General features: G+C 43.5%; 2 protein-coding genes across 3 annotated transcripts; both read right to left on the bottom strand.

Annotated features, from left to right (window-relative positions):
* Positions 1–1,005: 1,005 nt before the first annotated feature.
* stap2a (signal transducing adaptor family member 2a) lies at positions 1,006–4,785 on the bottom strand. Its single transcript, XM_071526974.1, has 11 exons — positions 4,677–4,785; positions 3,662–3,733; positions 3,235–3,354; positions 3,025–3,081; positions 2,770–2,921; positions 2,549–2,680; positions 2,353–2,422; positions 1,689–1,791; positions 1,454–1,549; positions 1,235–1,363; positions 1,006–1,122 (listed from the first exon to the last, which is right to left on the bottom strand). The coding sequence occupies exons 1-11, from the start codon at positions 4,782–4,784 to the stop codon at positions 1,067–1,069; spliced, it is 1,095 nt and encodes a 364-aa protein (XP_071383075.1). The 5' UTR covers position 4,785; the 3' UTR covers positions 1,006–1,066.
* A 992-nt stretch (positions 4,786–5,777) lies between these two features.
* On the bottom strand, positions 5,778–16,998 carry LOC139650279 (endophilin-A2-like). 2 transcript variants are annotated; one of them, XM_071526895.1, is made up of 9 exons: positions 16,845–16,998; positions 13,142–13,210; positions 12,805–13,021; positions 11,610–11,743; positions 11,195–11,353; positions 10,092–10,195; positions 9,570–9,703; positions 9,386–9,442; positions 5,778–8,379 (listed from the first exon to the last, which is right to left on the bottom strand). In XM_071526895.1, exons 1-9 carry the CDS (start codon positions 16,887–16,889, stop codon positions 8,192–8,194), a joined length of 1,107 nt encoding a protein of 368 aa, XP_071382996.1. In that variant the 5' UTR covers positions 16,890–16,998; the 3' UTR covers positions 5,778–8,191. The 2 variants fall into 2 exon arrangements, with proteins under 2 accessions (XP_071382996.1, XP_071383003.1); XM_071526902.1 differs by lacking the exon at positions 9,386–9,442.
* Between the last annotated feature and the right edge of the window lie 118 nt (positions 16,999–17,116).

Raw genomic sequence — 17,116 nt, 5'->3', positions numbered from 1 at the left:
AGGTTTCACATTAGACAGACCAGGGTCCCTTCAGCTGACAAACAGCCATTCCACTAGAGGGCACCCTTGCATATAAATACAGTAGATTGACTTGAAATTACACTTGTTAACTCTTGAGGTCTGAGCACTGGTGAGTTAAAGCACCATACAGTAGCACATACACAGTAGCAGAGAATAAGGAATCACTTGAAAATCAGCACCAACAATACAGTAAAGACTTACACTGCGTTACAGTAGTATCATTGAACCAACAACACAGTAATGGATGCTAAATAATCAGGAATAGCATTCTGCATCAGCAATCCAGTCTGGTCCTTCAGAGCCAGGGAGTGTGCAGGCTTCAGTTTCTGGCCAGATACAACTCAGTTTCATTCAGGTAATTTATAAATCATGTCACACTTAATTAGGTGAATCAGGAGTATTACTGGGCCGAATCTAAAGTGTCCCTGGCTTGTTTCTGTCCCGGAGCAGATATAGTGTCCCCAGGTCATACTTTGTCTCTTCGGGGTTAGTCTTTGCAATTTGTGGTTCGGTTCTTCCCAGTCTCCACACACACACACACGGGCTCAAACAGAAAAACAACAGGCTCAGGTCTCGGCCTGATATTTGTCTGTGCTTCTCCAATAAGCTTTCAGCTGCCCGTCATATTGGATCAATGTTCTTGACGACTGTAGTCAGAAGGGGGATCATTCATTGGCACAATGTTTTGTTTGGAGGCAGTTTGCAACAGTTTTATGCTGCTGGACAAAGCTCAAGTGGATCATCACCCAACCAAGGCAGGCAGGATTTTGTGTTTATGTATGAATCTAATCCAGTGTTCGTCTTGTTCTTCAGTGCGCAGTTACTTATTCAAGTCCAGCACCAACAGAGCCAGAAGAACAAAAGCCAGAACATCCTGACGCTCCACGACCAAAGATGGTAGTAATTTGTAGTCACTTGTCTTCCACCTAGAAGGCACAGGATGATTATATAGCTGCGGTGTGAAGGGGGTTTGGTAGTTTGGCACTGAGGATTGGCTGAGCTGTGACAGGAAGTTGTTCCTTATTGGTTGTGCTGCTTCAGTGAGTCACTCCTGACTGGCTCGTCTCTTCTCCAGCTTCATCTTGAGTTCCTCGTTGAGCGCTGTTGAGGCATAAAACAAACAGTGTGAGTGTAAACAGAGCTGGTAATAACAGTGTGAGTGTGGGAATCAGGAGTGACTGAGGTGCGGTAGGTCAGGACGCCTTCCACTCACTCTGTGCTAGAGGGGAAGGAGAGAGGATGAGGCGTCTCATTGGGTTGGTAGGCGACGACGGCACCGGGGAGGTCAGGATGCGGCGGTCGGGGGCGGGCGACCTGGACAGGGGTTTACTGGGCCAACGATCTGCACCAGAACGACAACAGTGGTTAGCATTGCTGTGTCTGTCTGTGTGTTTGGGTCTGTTTGTGTGTGGTCCAAGTAAAAGGCAGATACCTTGTTTTGGGGGCAGGGCAGGGGCTTTTGGCAGGGGGCTGAGAGGGGCGGTGTGGAGCATCCTCTCTCCGTTCTCATCGTTGGAGGAAACGTACGCTGATGATGACAGACACACACAGAGGAGTTAAACACGGTCAGCCACACAGATTACTTGTAACAGAAAAATGATGCAGTAGGAAGACCAAATGTAGTCTAGAGAATGTGTGTGTGTGTGTGTGCCGCATGCAGGCCTCACTGATATTCTCCTCATAAGGCTCCTCCAGGAGGAAAGGCTGCAGCGTCCCTGCAGTCTTCTCTACCAGGGCGTCGATGACCTCGTGAAGTGTAGCACAGGGAATCTGGAGAGGAAAACCGAAACCATGAGATTAGAAACACATTAGATGCCTCAGAGCTGCTGGTTTGTTAATTTGGTTAACATGTTGGCTCTAAGACATCAAACGGTTACTGCTGTTGTCAGGTTAAAACGTTACTCCTGTTTCATTTTCATGTTTTGCTTGAAGTTATTGCCACGACCCTGAGGGGCTCAGGGCGAAACTCTGTATTTTGAGAAGTACATGGGTGTCTGAGGATGTGGCTATTTTTGTTTCTGCCACTTTGGAAACAGTATTTTTCTCTGACAGCAGACAAATCTGAGCTTGGAATTATAAGGTTCTGTCTGGGTGGAGCGCAGTTCTGAGATATTGAGCATCAAAGATTTGACACACCAGTTGGAAAAAACTCTTATGTACTTTCTACAAGCATAAAGTAACATTCAAAGATCATGAATATGTGGATAACTCAATTTTCAGTCAGATAGAACCTTTTAATTCCAAGCTCATGAAATGTTGTCAGATATTATCTCCCACAGAATTTGAATTAGACTGAACTGAATGAATTCAAGTTCTGTGTTGTGTACTTACTGGATTTTCTACATCGATAACATAGCCTCCTTGGTCCCTCTGAGTCACGCGGTAGTGTCTGAACACCGAGCTAGAGCGAGAGGGAAAAACGGAAGGAAATGGAAAGCATGTAACATTGTGTGTGTGTGTGTGTGAAGAAATAGTGTCTGGCTCTGAAATGTGCCGCTCTGGTCTGCTGGTATGTGGCAGGCGTTACCCGTTGAGGTCCTGTCGTGTGGTGACAGCCAGCGAGCATCCGTCTCTGCCTGGACGGAGCAGCATGTTGCCACAGTCTGGATGTCTCTCCAGCAGGACTTCAGCCTCTGTTCGAGACACCGGTCGAAAACACCTGCACGCACACACGGACACACACTAGTGGGAACACAGTCACACGCACACACACGAATGGTAATATATGGAAACACGACAACAACTCACGGCGGGATCTCTCCTACTAAAGGCACAGAGAGAGGCGAGGGCGGAGCGCGCGTGGGGGTGCGTGTTCTCCGTCTGCACCTCTCTTTGTCCACCACCTCCCTCAGCATCTGCAGCTGGCCGGGCAGCAGCGTGAGGCAGGCCGGTACATTCAGCTGCCATCGCACAGAGGGGAGAGTTTGTGATCAGAAAGCATAAGAGAGTGACAGCTTGGTGCAGGGATGCAGTGTGTGTAGGGGAAAGCGCAGGTTCACTTACGTCTATAACGGAGTAGAGGAAACCCTTCCACAGCTCCCTTGATTCCAAGTTGGGTGCCTGAAAAAGATGACAGCACTTTTACTCCATGCAAAAAGGTGTGTGTGTGTGTGTGTGTAGGTGTGAGTGTGAGAGAGAGAGAGAGAGAGAGAGAGACAGAGAGAGAGAGAGAGAGAGAGAGAGAGTGTCTATGTGTGTTAACAGTGCCATTACTGTAAGTTTGGTCTCTCCATCCTTCATGCGCAGGATGAGCCTGGCTGCCTCCAGGTTCCTGTCTCGGCTGCAGTCGTCCTTCAGGGACACAAACCCACTGAGGTCCAGCTTCTCCACATACTTTAACATACACACACAAATACACATGTTTCTGTGAAAAATTGATAAATCAATGCACTACTGAAAAATGTTTTTTTTAGGGTGCTGGCAAGTGCAGGAAAAAACACTGTTGCAAAATATTGATTCTTGCCGCACACCAAGTCTCAGTTTATTCGTTTTACATGAGATAAAAAGTTTGCTCCTATTAACTTGTGAAAAATAAAGTTTTTAGACATTGGTGTGTGGCAACAATCAATATTATACATATTTCTGTATTAACATGCCACATTGCACCCAAAACAAAACAACATTCACAACCAGAACTTACATGAGTGTCCTTAGCATTATTGAAGAAAAACAGTGCATTCCCACACAGACAGGTCCACAGTCGCCTGGATGCCTGTCATATAAGATAGATAGACACACAAACAGAAATAGGCATATGAGTAAAGAAAAGGCCTAAGCTATTGTGGCAAACACATTGATGTTTTTCCACATTGTCCTTTTTTGTTACTCCCAGATTTCCTGTCCCAGGAGATGGATATCAACTGAACCTCAGCTGTTGTCAATCTGTGGCCATGGATCACTGCAATAACCTGCACCTGAGCCAGTCTCTCTCATCACATGTCTGTATGTCTGATTAGAATAAGCCTAGGGAGAGAGGGGGGTGCTGGAGGGGGGCTTCCCCCCTCTTTGGGAATCACCTTCCATATAGAGCTCATAGTAATTAACATGAACAAGGCTGCTCAGGACATATTGTCAATTTTTCTGTTTATAACTTTGTGTGCACAGTAGACTATATGTGTATTTGAGATTATGAAACTGTAATTCAGGGATTAGGCTGGCAATTGTCAGAAAAAAACAAGTTTTCTATATTTCAGTGTCATTACTGAATTCTGACAATGATGAAAACGCATAGCAAACATAGGTAAGCTATGGTATTTATAGGTAAGCCATGGTATTCATGAGACATGGGATGCAGTTCCGAATCATTCATGTGAAGGGATTTAAATGCCATGCTATGTTTTGTCAACAATCAGCAATCCGGTTTTGACGAATACACGGCATGACTTATTCATAGAGATACATTGTTGCATGCTCAGCCTCTCAGATGTTACCAAAACTAAACACAACATGGAAACAAATCTGCAATCCGCTATGTGAAGAAATGCCAACCGGCACCAACACAGTGTCGCCTCGCCCATCCTAACACAATAAGGAAGTTGACAGCTCTCTGGAATGGGGGGATCAGATCAGCCGGTGCGCGTCACACACACTGACCACCACGAACCACAGCATGCAGTGAAACAACATGGCACTTGATCCGCATCGGGCTCACCAACCTTTTCTTTCGGTCCCCGCTTCTCCAGGTAGCCTTCATAGTAGCAGGGCGGGAGCTGCGCCCGGGGTCCCCCTGGCCCGGAGCGCTGCTTGACGGGTGCAGCCGCCATGAGTGTCGCTGGCTGGGCACCGACCGAGGACAAAGGGGCGCTGAGTAATTCGGGGAGTGACACGCCTTCCCCGATGAGATGCTATGGAAATAATCCCAACAGCTGGCTGGTGTAGCCGACTGTGTCTGGTTGTCATACAGACATTCTGTGCAGATTAAAATGTGGCTGGTGAGGGATAGAGGTCTAAAGTGTAAAGATGTTTGTTGAGCAAAAGCATTTGTGTAAATTAAAGTATTAATGAATGGATAGATGGATTGATTCAGGGATGAATCAATCATGGGTGTTTAGCAGGGGCCTGATTAATTAATATGGTATGTGTTACAAAAGGTCTGATGCATAAAGATCAATGTTAACACCATAACATGAAAATATTTCAATTTAGACAATCATCTCAAACCAATTAGGCTGTAACAATGGCCTATGTATCACACAGTTAGGGCCAAATTACTTCATATTTATTTGAAGAAGTGAATGAATAGCATCCATTCCCATATACATCGTAACAAAAATATACAATACACTGGAGATTATACATAGCACAGAGGTAATCCATATACCATAAAGATAATCCAGGATAATCCCACTTTTAGTCTTCCCACAGAGTGTCACAGTTACAAAAATAAGGCATCGCTTAAGACACAGAGACACAGAGGCTATAATAAAGACACATGCAAAGCAAATACATTTTTACACTGAAAACTCCATTAAGATTGTGCATACTAAAATAAAGCTTTTTACGTCAGATAATACTTCTTTCAGTAATAATGCAAAGTTCAGACACTTCTGGGTTTTGATGCGACGCCACACATCACAGAATGTAGTGTGAACATGAATGTCAGCCACAGCATTAGGGAAACTATTACAGCTATGACAGCAGCACACAAAAAATTGATCTTTAGCCCTTTGTTCCGTGATATCATTCATCATCAATGTTATACGAGCTGCGTAATAGATCAACCTGAGCCCCTTACCCACCCCCACCCCCACCCCCACCACGTCCCTTCCCAGACCCCGGGCTTTTGATTTAGTCTAATGAGGCATGTTAACCCACACCTGAACCACATAGATTATTACTCAGCACAGACAAAACCCCACGGCCCTTCATCCAACATGAATAAGATACGAGACATGCAAACATAACATTGAGAGGCGCATACTATGCTAATAATAAGATGATTCCTAGGATGGACCAGGGAATGAGGTTAGGCTACAGAGGCACCATGGGATGGGGCAGAGAGTGAGAAAGGGGGCAGGGGTACAGGGGCAGGTGGTGAATAGACACTGGTGGGGGCAGGGCATAATCCACTGCTGTGTGCCCTTTCCTACTGAAAAGACCTGTCTGTTCCGCTTCCAGCTCAAATAGAGATGGGAGAGATGAGCTGGGTGGGTGGGGGGGTGGTCTAATAAGGGGATCATGACAAGAGGAGAAAGTTGGCGTTTTTGTGAACAGCAAAAACCTTCACAGTTCAGAGTCTCCTTGTAATAGGCTTATTTGAAACTGAAACCAGGGACAGTCACCACTATGGCCTGTACACAATGGCAGGGAGATAGGGTTTTCTGTCAGACTTCTGTCCGCTCAGTTTCAGCCTGAAAATACAAGCAGGTACAAGACACCCAATACTTGTCAGCCGAATTTTCAAGCTCTAAATTATAGGTTTGAGCACCAAAGGAAGGTTTCCGGTGTGACTGCCACCCATAACAGCACTGAAAAAATTAAGTTCACAGACAGAAAGTTCATTAGCAAACAGCTGAGTAAAAACCCACAAGACATTGTCAGTGACACTGCCAGCAGTATCAGTGGAGCCTGAGAAAACAAGAGGAACTCCAGGCTGTGTGCTTATGGCTTTGGCTTAATGCTGCACAATATTGACAAAATTATATAGTGTCATTTTTGCTGAATATTGTGATTTTGAATTGGGAAAAAAAGTTTGCAATTTTCTACATAATTTCCTTTTCAGAACTTCAAAAAAATGGCATGTGGGGAAAAAAATAATACATTTTTAAGATTTGCCCAGTTTGAATATAATGAAGTATCTTCTCCAAAATGCAACTTAATTTTTTAGCACAGGGATTCTGCACAGCACCAGAATAACGTTTTTTTAACAGGCTGACTGAAACATGTTTACTGCAGCCTCTTGCAATTTGAGAATGAATTGTGCAGCCCTTCTTTGGCATCAGCTCTAAGACACACAAGGTGGAAGGCAGTGGGAAACATTGGAAGAGCTGCAGTCGATGACAGACAGTTTAGCAACAACTAGCAGAAACAGTGATATCAATAATTTAAAAAAGCAACTAGCCATTTTCAAACATGAAATAAGCATATTTTTGGACGCCCCCCTCTAACTTTTAGAAATCACCTGTGAAAACAGCCTTTTATTCTAGAATAAAGTTTTTTAGTTTCCCTGACTTGCATTTGTATGAAAAAGAAAGAACAAATAACCACAAGTACAGTCAATCATTGTTGACTACTGACTGATTGCAGGAGTGATTCTGTATTCACGGCCAAGTATTTCCGAAGCTAAATAAAATATATATACATATGTGAAAAGAATGGTATCTGCGCTAACAATTTAGGCAAATCACCCAATGGATCTGACATAACAGATGACAAAGGCCAAGAGACAGTGAGACTGAAACCAACAGCCAAGACTGTATCTCCAGCACCACCAGATGGCAGCAGAGGATAGTCCCAAACAGCGACAACAGTCCTCCATGTTAGCTCCAGCGTATCCATGATGACAACACTAGTAGAGCCTCAAGGCAGAGACGGGAGGACTGGGAGTGTAGGAACAGTGTGTTCATAACACTGTGTGTGTGTGTGTGTGTGTGTGTGTGTGTGTGTGTGTGTGTGTATGTGTGTGTGTGTGTAGTACCAATACAAACAACGGGTAGTGATCAAATGAACAAGATAAGATATGTCATGTTGTGAATATAAAATAGGTTAACAATATTGGTATAAAGTTTTTGCACTTCGTAGTGTTCGTGGATACTGCTGCTCACGTGATGACAGATGTAGTTCTTGCATAACCCTTCTTCATCAGTCCCGGTGAGAGAGGTGTAGTGTAGAAAGTGCACAGGTGCGCAAATGATGACTATGAAGACTCGGAGTATGGTAAATGCACCCAAACACTGTGCCATCATTTCTCTGAATTAACATCCCTCTATCTCTACTCTCCTTTTTTCTCCCCTTAATCCATTTCTTAACAAATCCTAATAGTATAAAGAGGCCTCTTCATATCTTTACTCAAAGACACAAAAAATTTAGGTCCCCGTCTTGAGATGTTTAATCTTCAATTACGATAAAGAAGAGACCTCTTTTGACTATTGCGAGTTGCTGTCTGATAATCCATTATCATCCCCCTTTTTCATCCTCTCCATCCTCCTGTCCCCCTCCTGCCTTTCTGGTTTCAGTGCAGCAGAGGCACCACCACTTCCACGTAGTTGTTGGGGAAGTATCCTGACTGGCCGTGAATGGTTCCCTCGAACCAATTCTCATCGATTCGATTGATCAGGGTGATGATGTCGCCCTCGCGGAAGGCCAGCTCTCCCTCGTTCTCCGGCTCAAAGTCGTACAGGGCCTTACAGCATGGCTCAGCTGAACGAGAGAGAGAAATGGGGGGAGAGAGAGAGAGAGCAACAAATAAGGACATTGTGTGAAACAGAGTATAAGATTAACCTGGAGATAAAAAATGAAAGGGGGAGGGAAATAGACATAGGTAGAATTGCCCTTTAACAAGATTAGTACATTCTCCTTCAGCAGGATTTGATTTGAGTCAGTGTGTCACCAGTATGGTTTCCAGTAGGACTACAGCACTCTGGATCAGGATCACAACACTGAGCTCAGTCAAACAGAGGAGAGGTTTATGAGTTAGTGATCAGTGTGATGAGGAGGGAGAATCCTTCTGAAGCTCAAGATCAACATGAGGGCATTTAAATATCATAATGACAATGTTTTTAGACCTGTGACTTCACGTATATTGTCACATATGTTTGAATGAAGTGGTGACTGAGATTTGGAAAAGGTAGAACTTCAGGGGATTAATTGATATTAACAAGACGTTAACAGCTCATTATTAGCCGGCCCTCTTAAAATAAATAATAGGAAATGTTACTATGTTTTGCTCAGTGTATCCAATTTCAATTAATTCACCTGAACAACATTTGTAAAAAAAATATTACGACAGTAGCCCTAGTTCTTGAGGCTCAGAAGAGCAAGTTGACTGTGAGAGACAGACAATTCAGCCAACAATGGTTGTGAAAAATCAAGACTTTTAGTGCAATTAAATATTTTACATTCCACTGAGAACATTGACTAAAATGTCACAGTCATAGAAATCCATAGCTGTGGTCAGAGTAATAACCACTCTCTCTCACAAGCCCCCCATCTTTTCCTGGGGAACTGACAGACTGGACGGGCTAGACAAGAGGATTAGTGAACCCAGCAAACTCCATTCAATGATGTCACTGAAACACACCAATCACACACACACACATACACTCTACCTCTCTTTTGCGCACACAAATGCGCAACAGTGTCAGTGCAATTAAGTGAGCTGCTCGAGCTCTGTGTAAGTGGCACACTATCTCCATCTGTCACTCACGCGTTCTGCTCTTCATCGAGGTTCTTTGGAAGGATGGACCTGGATATAGTGCTGGGGCTGGTCAGGTCACAAGAGGAAGGACACATCAGTACTAACAATGACACCGATTTACACACGTGCCTTCACATGTTCAAACGCACTCACACAGCTCTCGAAGAATATATAGGAATAGCTGTGAGTTTACCAGCAGAGTAGGATGGAGGGTTTGTTGGGGAAGGTGTGTATCCTCCGTTGGAGTGCTCTGCCTCTCCGAAGTCAAAGGCGGGTTTGGGTTTGGGGGTGTATTCACGCCTTGGACGAGTCTGGGCTTCGTTCACCCTGCATAGAGTCAGAACAGAATTTAAAAAACCCCAAAAAAAACAACCTGCCTGAACTGTAAGGATGCAGTAATCCAGATATCAGGCTGAACAAGAAGATTGGTATCAAAGAATTTCCCCAGAACTAAGTCCATCATAAATCAAAGCAAATCCACTTGATTTCTGGCCTTTTTCCAAACATAAAATTGAAAAATAAATCATATCTAAATCAGTTGTGTGAACTGAACCAAAACTAATAGTCTAAATCTACATTGTTCAGTAAAAGTAAGTGATCTGTGAATTGGCATCGGTAGAGAAAAAGTGGCATTGTTGCCACTTGGTACAGTGGGTACAGCCTAAACCTACGGAAAGCATGCGATGTTCCACAAATACACAGTCATGGCACTGACCTTTCTCTAAGTTTGTCAGACAGCTCCTCCAGGATCTGCGCGGCCTGCTTGTGGTACTGCAGCTGAGACTCCACCAAAGAGGACAGCTGACTCACCTGCTCCACCTACATGCACACGCACACAACAAACCATTTTAGAATGAGACCAAACACAAAGGAAATGCCATCTCTTACAATAGCAACCATCTTTTGATGCATACTTCACCGACTCCTTTTAACTATGGTACGTCAAAGTTGTATTTCTGAATTGTTATTTTTCTTTGACACCGCCCGCTCCCATCTTTTCCCATTCGTTTATCATAACATCACTTATGCCATCATAACTGCTTCACCCAAAAAGCTCTGAAACACCTCATTAGGATAGGTATGAAAGAGGTAAATACCAAACTAAACGGGTTTGACGGGTTTGCAAGTCAAGGTGGAAAAACAAATCATGTCACCTGAGACATGCCGTCCTCTGAGACATTATATAACCATTTGGCTTGCTAGCTGAGAAGCTGTGAGCAGCCAGTAACATGCCTTTCCTGAAATACCCATCAATGCTTCCAGTCATACAAAGAGATACTAGCTAGATTAAAGAGTGTGACTCGCTCTTTAGAGTCTCTCAAGTATGACACATAGACAATACTGAATTCCACTTATTCTCTTACTATTCAGTGGCTTGGCTGCCATGATTCCTACAGATCTGCTGTTGCTTATCTGGGTTCAGAGTTTTTCCTATTGACGCAGGTATTGGTTAATTTATGCCTCTGTCTTTTGTATGTCTAACTGGTTCTACGTAGGTCCACACAAAGGCAGTGGTATGTCCCTGTAGGCTGCAGAAGTTCTATACATAGGTTACATTAACCTCCAGAACATTTCAGCGGTGCATCAGTTTAGGGTACTTCATAGACATAAGTGGTTTACCAGCAGTTGTCTATTAAAAATGAGGTAAACTGACTGATTCTTTGGTTGACTTGTACATGCATTCTTTAAACTGAACACATGAAAATATGAAAAATCCCAGCAAGTATAAATGTTCCATCAGTGACACTAACAATATGGATTGCAGCATAAATAAGAGGGAGGATTAGACTTGGGGGATCTGGTCTAGCGGCCACTCACGTCTGTCTCCAGCAGGTTGTGCATGGAGCTTTCCGCCAGCTCCTTGGACTCATGGAATTTCTCCAGAGCCTGTCTGAGCTCTTCGTCTGGGATCTTCCCCTGACGCTTCTTCTTGTAATCAAAGTCCAGACGGCGGCCTTCCAATTTCTTCAGGTGGTGCTGAAGGGGTGAAAGGGGAGAGGGGTTTGGGATAGAGAGGAAGAGGTTTCACAGATACCTTGTTACATAACGATCAAAGTATTTATATTTGTTTATCGTTATTTGTGTGTGACAGCTCTGCTATGTTTGATTCAGATATTTGCATGCTATTAAACTGGTATTATGTATCTGGAAACATTTTTCATACGATGGCAGATGACACATTAGACCATGCCCTGCCAGTATGTGCAGAAGCATATCATCTCTGCCATTCTACCTGGATGTCTTTAATGTCCTTTTCAGCGACTGCCTGCAGCGGGTCAATAAAGTTCTGCTTGACATCGATATCCAGAGAGTCCTTGACCTCGGCCAGCCTTTTCATCGACTCTCCAACGTCCACTAGAGCCCCACCTGCAGGTCAGACATGTGCACACACATACAAAACACCAACATCAGATAGTATAGGACATGGTGCAGCATGTTACAAAGTAGACACACACACACACACACACACACACACACACACACACACACACACACACACACACACACACACACACACACACACACACACACACACACACACACACACACACACACACACACACACACACACACACACACACACACACACACACACACACACACACACACACACACACACACACACACACACACACACACACACACCCTTCATCCTGAGGAAAATTTGCACCCACTGAACAAATACACTCACACATGCTTTGCCAGCATTGACTTTGCTGCAAGCCTATTTTTTCAGCTTAGTCCTTAATCCTTTTATTTCCATATTTTATCTGTATTCTGCTCCAACCTTCCTCTATTTTCATGTTGTCCAATCAACAATACACCAGGGAGCAACTGTAAAAAAAAATTTAATAGGAGCACATGTGCTCCTAATTAAAAAAAAATTAGGAGGAGCACAGAAAGAAATTTAGGGGCACACTCAAAAAATTAAAGTGTCAGGTTTTATTAATAGATAACGAACAGGCATTGTGCATCTCATTTGTGAATGCTTCCAAATGCTGAGCCAGTATTGCCCTTTGCATTTGTGTGACAAATAACACCAATTGCCTCCTTGCAGTGCAGCAAGTTAGCATTTCATCACCGTTTTTGACCACGTTGTCACTGAATTCTCCCGGGGCTCGCAGCCTACTCTACTAAGGGCTCATTTAATTGGGAACTGTAGTTTTGAAAACAGTGACCAACACATTAATCACAGCCGAAGCATTTAGATGTAAAATGGCAGTGTAGCCATAGTGGTTAGAAGGCGAAATCTCTACTCACACAGGCGCTTGTGTTTGATATTTGTCATTCACAAACATCTATTTTTTGGAGCAAATGCAAGTAAAGTGCTCGCACCGTCGAGTCCTGATACACCTCTGTCTATCTCTTCCACCCTCTACTTCCTCCTCTGTCTGACTGTCCCTACTTCACTCTTCCTCCAACCTTACCAAAGTTAGTTTCCTCGCCCATCTCCCGTCCGTACTTGGTCATGCACTCCCCCAGGAGGCCCTCAGGCTGCGGGTAGCCCGGGCTCTTCACCTGCCCTCGGATTTTGGACACCGTGTTGAGCATGGTCAGCTTAGCTCTCGATGCCGGGTTGGGCTGGAGGTACTCTGAGGTTTTACAGATGACATCCACCACTGCTTTGCTGGTGACATCTGCTCTCTGGTGGCACAGGTTACAAGAGAGAGCAGTTTACACCTGGTTGTATATACATAACATACCAAAGATATTGTAATCCTACACATGAACTTACTATAGATATATTAAAATGTATGAACTTACCCTCTCCAGGTCCTTGAAGTCTTCATCCAGTTTGGTTCCCTCAGCTCCTCCAACCTTCTCACTCACCATCTATGAACACAGAGCAAACAGAGCGATGAAGCACACTGAACTCAGCATGTTCACTGGTCTCTCATGGTAGAATACTTACAGGATTTTTTTTGCTTACTTAACTTGCATAACTAACTTGACATTCTACACTTGTCCGGATGAAACAAATATTTATAAAAATATCCATGATGAATATTATTTTATTAATCCGCATAGGGAAATTCTCTTTTCGCTTACCCACCTCCACACGGAGGTCGGAGTGAACAGTCAACTAAAGAATAGAGAACCTGGAGCTGGTACGGCATCAGCGTCTTGCTCAAGGACACTTCAGCAGGGCAGCTTCTTGTTGCCAAAGGGACTTGAACCAAGCCTTCCGGGTGAAGGACAGCCTCCCTTCTCACTCCCTGCTGCCTCTTTCCAAACATTTTTGGACATGTAACATCTTCCATTATTTATTTCAGGCCCGGTTAACACAATTTCCAAATTCCCAGACGTCCGCAGGTTTTCCATGAATGGAGGAACCCCGGCATTACCAAGTCTGAATTAGGGAATTAGTACTGCCGACTGGACTTTCCTCACTATTGAGAGCCTTAGTTCCACAACGAATTATACGATGGGTTTCCCTGCCTTTCTCCAATAGCAGATATTCCATCAGGTCAGCACAAACGTTGCAGTTTCCTACACCACAACCACATTCATGCATACTTTCACTAAACACACATGCTAACTCTATCTTGCTCTCACTCACTCACACATGGCAATAAACACACATCCTCGCTCACATATGGCACCCATGTACACTCTCCATTTTTCAGCAGAGACAAACTCTAAATTCCTGTTTGGCTGGCTGGCAGGCCAAACAGAGCAACTCATTGTGTGTCTGCCTTCTCTCTTGCCTTGACTTGGTGCAGCTGTCAGCTCCTCACTGTACATAACACCTGTCACCAGATGGGTCAATCAATCTTTAGAGTTTATAAAATACACAGGCTAGGTCTACGTATATTCTTTTCTACGAGAAAACACAAAACAGCTGTGTCTCTAGAAATGCCCAAGGCAGCGATGGACAATTGATGGCCCATGGGATGCATCTCAGCCCCCACACCCTCCAATTATAAAATCAATTTGTCAATAAGCAGTGCTTTTAACTGCAATTTCTAGTGAATCTTTTGCTACCAAATTCACATACTGCCTCAACATTAGGTTAGCCATTATTCACACACATGTACACACGCACATACACCCCTCCACCCCCCTGCTGGTCTCATAACTGTACACAATTTTGTTGTCCTCCACCACCGTTAAAACCGCCCATCCCAAGCCTGATAAACCAACAGCTAGACCAGGCCTAAGTTATATCCTAAGCCTAGTTATTGGGGAGGTGGGGTTGGGGTCTTGCCTCAGTAGAAGACATGGAACAGACTAGAGCAGCTGGGTTTGGTCTTCTTGATCTGTTACTAAAATGACTAAATGATTAAAATGATACGCAGTGGTTGTGGACCACTATGTGCATAATGTAGCCTATAGATGTATGATTAGCAAACTGACTGGCTGCAGTGTTTCTGTTAATCAAGTATTCCTTCACGGCTCAAGGTATGCCTTGGGCCTTGGTTAGGCTATAGGTAACACGTTAGCCTCCTCCTTGTGTTCTTTTCAAAGCCTGAATGACAAGATGCAACACTTGTTTGTCATGTCAGTGCTAATATGGGGGTGAGATATCTTATAGATATATGTCACAAAAGTTGAGGCTTTTGGCGGTGGGAGTTACCAGCAGTAGTTGCGCTGTACCGTGGTTTTAGATAGCAAGCCATCTATACCACAAGTGTAAACAAGCAAAAATGTCACAATCAATTATGTCAGTGGAAAACAGGTAGCAAAGACAGAACTGCTTTGTTTTTACTACTTGTTTCTTGACTGACTGACTAAATCGGTTTCCACTGGATTACTAAAGGCCTGGAATCTGGTTTGGGCACAGCAGTCACATAACAAGGATTCCATTACCCACAGAGGTACACACCCACTGACCAAGGAGCCGACACTCACCACATTGTTGTGTAGTGATACTGCAACGCAAAGCCCTGTTCCAAGGCAGGTGTCATCAAAATATGTTGCCTGATGAAGAGTATGGTGACTCGAAAAGTCACCATGGTGTGGTAATAAATTCAGCAAAACAGAGCATCACAGTGTGCAGACTGCAAGTCATTCCATGTACCTGTTATTTGCCCGGCAACTGCACTTTAGTCTTAGCACTTTAGTTAGGGATGTGCGTGCCTTTTTTCTGGTGTGATTCATCAAATTACAGGCCACCTGTTTTGTAGCCTATGTCTTGTTGAGCTTCATGCTTCTGGTGATGGGTTTTAACCACCTTAACATATTTTCCCAATGTGCTAATAATCTGGAAAAAATATATAAACACAGACTAGGCTTGGATGCAAAATATGTAACAACAGCTGAAATTGTCCATCCCCGTTTAGTATGTTAGTTAGAGACCAATAGACTAACCTGAATGTCAGTGAGACATTTATGTGACATGAACTCCAGTCATGTCCACTGTTTAGGCCTACAACATTCAACTTGCTTCTCTGAGCTAACATAATCCATCTGGTGTCAGTGTTAAATTGTGCTTGAAGTTTTAACTAGGTTATGTCACGCTGGAAGAGTAGAGAGAACATTGGAGTGACATTCCAAAACAATACATGTCCAACAAGTCACACCTGTGGTGAACAAAATTAAAAACAAAGAAATTATACTTTCTATAGTAGGAAACATAAGTCCCTGATGGACAAAATGTTGTGGATCCTTTGTATCTTAGAGATACTGAATAGCTTCAGATCAGCTCATGATTTATTTTAATAAAATGAATATGCAGCAGTAAGGAAATGAACTAATTTCCCTATAGACAACTGCAATTTGGATGGTATTAAGGAATACTGATATAATTAGTCTGGCCCGTCAACAGCTCAATCTAACAGTTAGATACAACCTTCGGCAATCCAATAGGTTGCTGATTATGAAACTTTACTGTTACAAGAGGGTACTAGTTATAACATTGTAGTGAGGAATCCACCTGTTCTGTGTACAGCAACACAGCCTAAGCAAACAACCATTCATCACACACTGGCCTTCCAGCATCTTCATCAAGCCAAGCTAAGCACACATCCTCTCAATGGGTGATTTTGTGTCAGCCAGCAGTTAGCTCTGTCCCTCAGTAAAATGCAGGACGCAAATCCAGTTTAACAAACATTAAAACTTACTTGGCTGTAAATCCATTACCTGACTTATTAACGTTACAGGCAATAATGAAATGACTAGAGAAAAAAGTTCCAGCATACATAATTTGGCGATAGCTAGATAAGTTACTAGATAACGTTAACATGACTTTCTAAGCGTTACTTTTGACAGACGACGTATTTGACAGCTGATAATGACGGGCATAACAACAATAGCATATTATCAAAAAATCAAGTAACTGAAAGGAAGACTGTTTTTAGGTGTTTAACCAGGAAAACTTGTTTTATATTTAGCTATTACGTTAGCCAATTTGGTTAACTTAACTAACCTAGCTAGCTTGAAGCTAACTTGCAGGAAAATTAGCGTTAACGATAATGTTAGCTAGCTAGCTAAGCTACCGGCTAATCTCAAAAAGTTGCGCGCTTACCTGGCTTGCTTTGTAGAATTGCTTCTTGAATCCCGCAACAGACATCTTGCAACGGAGATGTTACTACTTTGGTAGGTAAATCTGTGTTGAAATAAGGCTGTAACTTTGACGTTTACAGCACAGACCTGGCTACGCGTCTTCAAACTTTGCACCGTGGATGTGGAACTTGCTAGGCAACCACTCTATTTCCTGGCTTGAGGTTGATGAGGGTGGCTCCATCCTAGTGGATAAACTGGGTCAACACACACACACACACACACACACACACACAC

The sequence above is a fragment of the Centroberyx affinis genome, unplaced genomic scaffold (assembly GCF_046629955.1).
Source record: "Centroberyx affinis isolate AG114_WGS23_722 - 3 ecotype Tasmania unplaced genomic scaffold, CSIRO-AGI_Caff_v1 ptg000112l_1, whole genome shotgun sequence".
Taxonomy (NCBI): domain Eukaryota; kingdom Metazoa; phylum Chordata; class Actinopteri; order Beryciformes; family Berycidae; genus Centroberyx; species Centroberyx affinis.
The sequence above is the reverse complement of the archived record's forward strand: the minus strand, read 5'-3'. Positions and strand labels throughout refer to the sequence as shown.

Coding starts and splice junctions, on each gene's coding strand:
- stap2a (XM_071526974.1), bottom strand. CDS start 4,784: ATGGCGGCTGCACCCGTCAAGCAGCGCTCCGGGCCAGGGGGACCCCGG. Junction 3,734..4,676: donor AGCGGGGACCGAAAGAAAAG/GTTGGTGAGCCC, acceptor CTTATATGACAG/GCATCCAGGCGACTGTGGAC. Junction 3,355..3,661: donor ATAATGCTAAGGACACTCAT/GTAAGTTCTGGT, acceptor TGTATGTTAAAG/TATGTGGAGAAGCTGGACCT.
- LOC139650279 (XM_071526895.1), bottom strand. CDS start 16,889: ATGTCTGTTGCGGGATTCAAGAAGCAATTCTACAAAGCAAGCCAG. Junction 11,744..12,804: donor GGGCGAGGAAACTAACTTTG/GTAAGGTTGGAG, acceptor TCTGACCTGCAG/GTGGGGCTCTAGTGGACGTT. Junction 11,354..11,609: donor AGGACATTAAAGACATCCAG/GTAGAATGGCAG, acceptor TCACCCCTTCAG/CACCACCTGAAGAAATTGGA.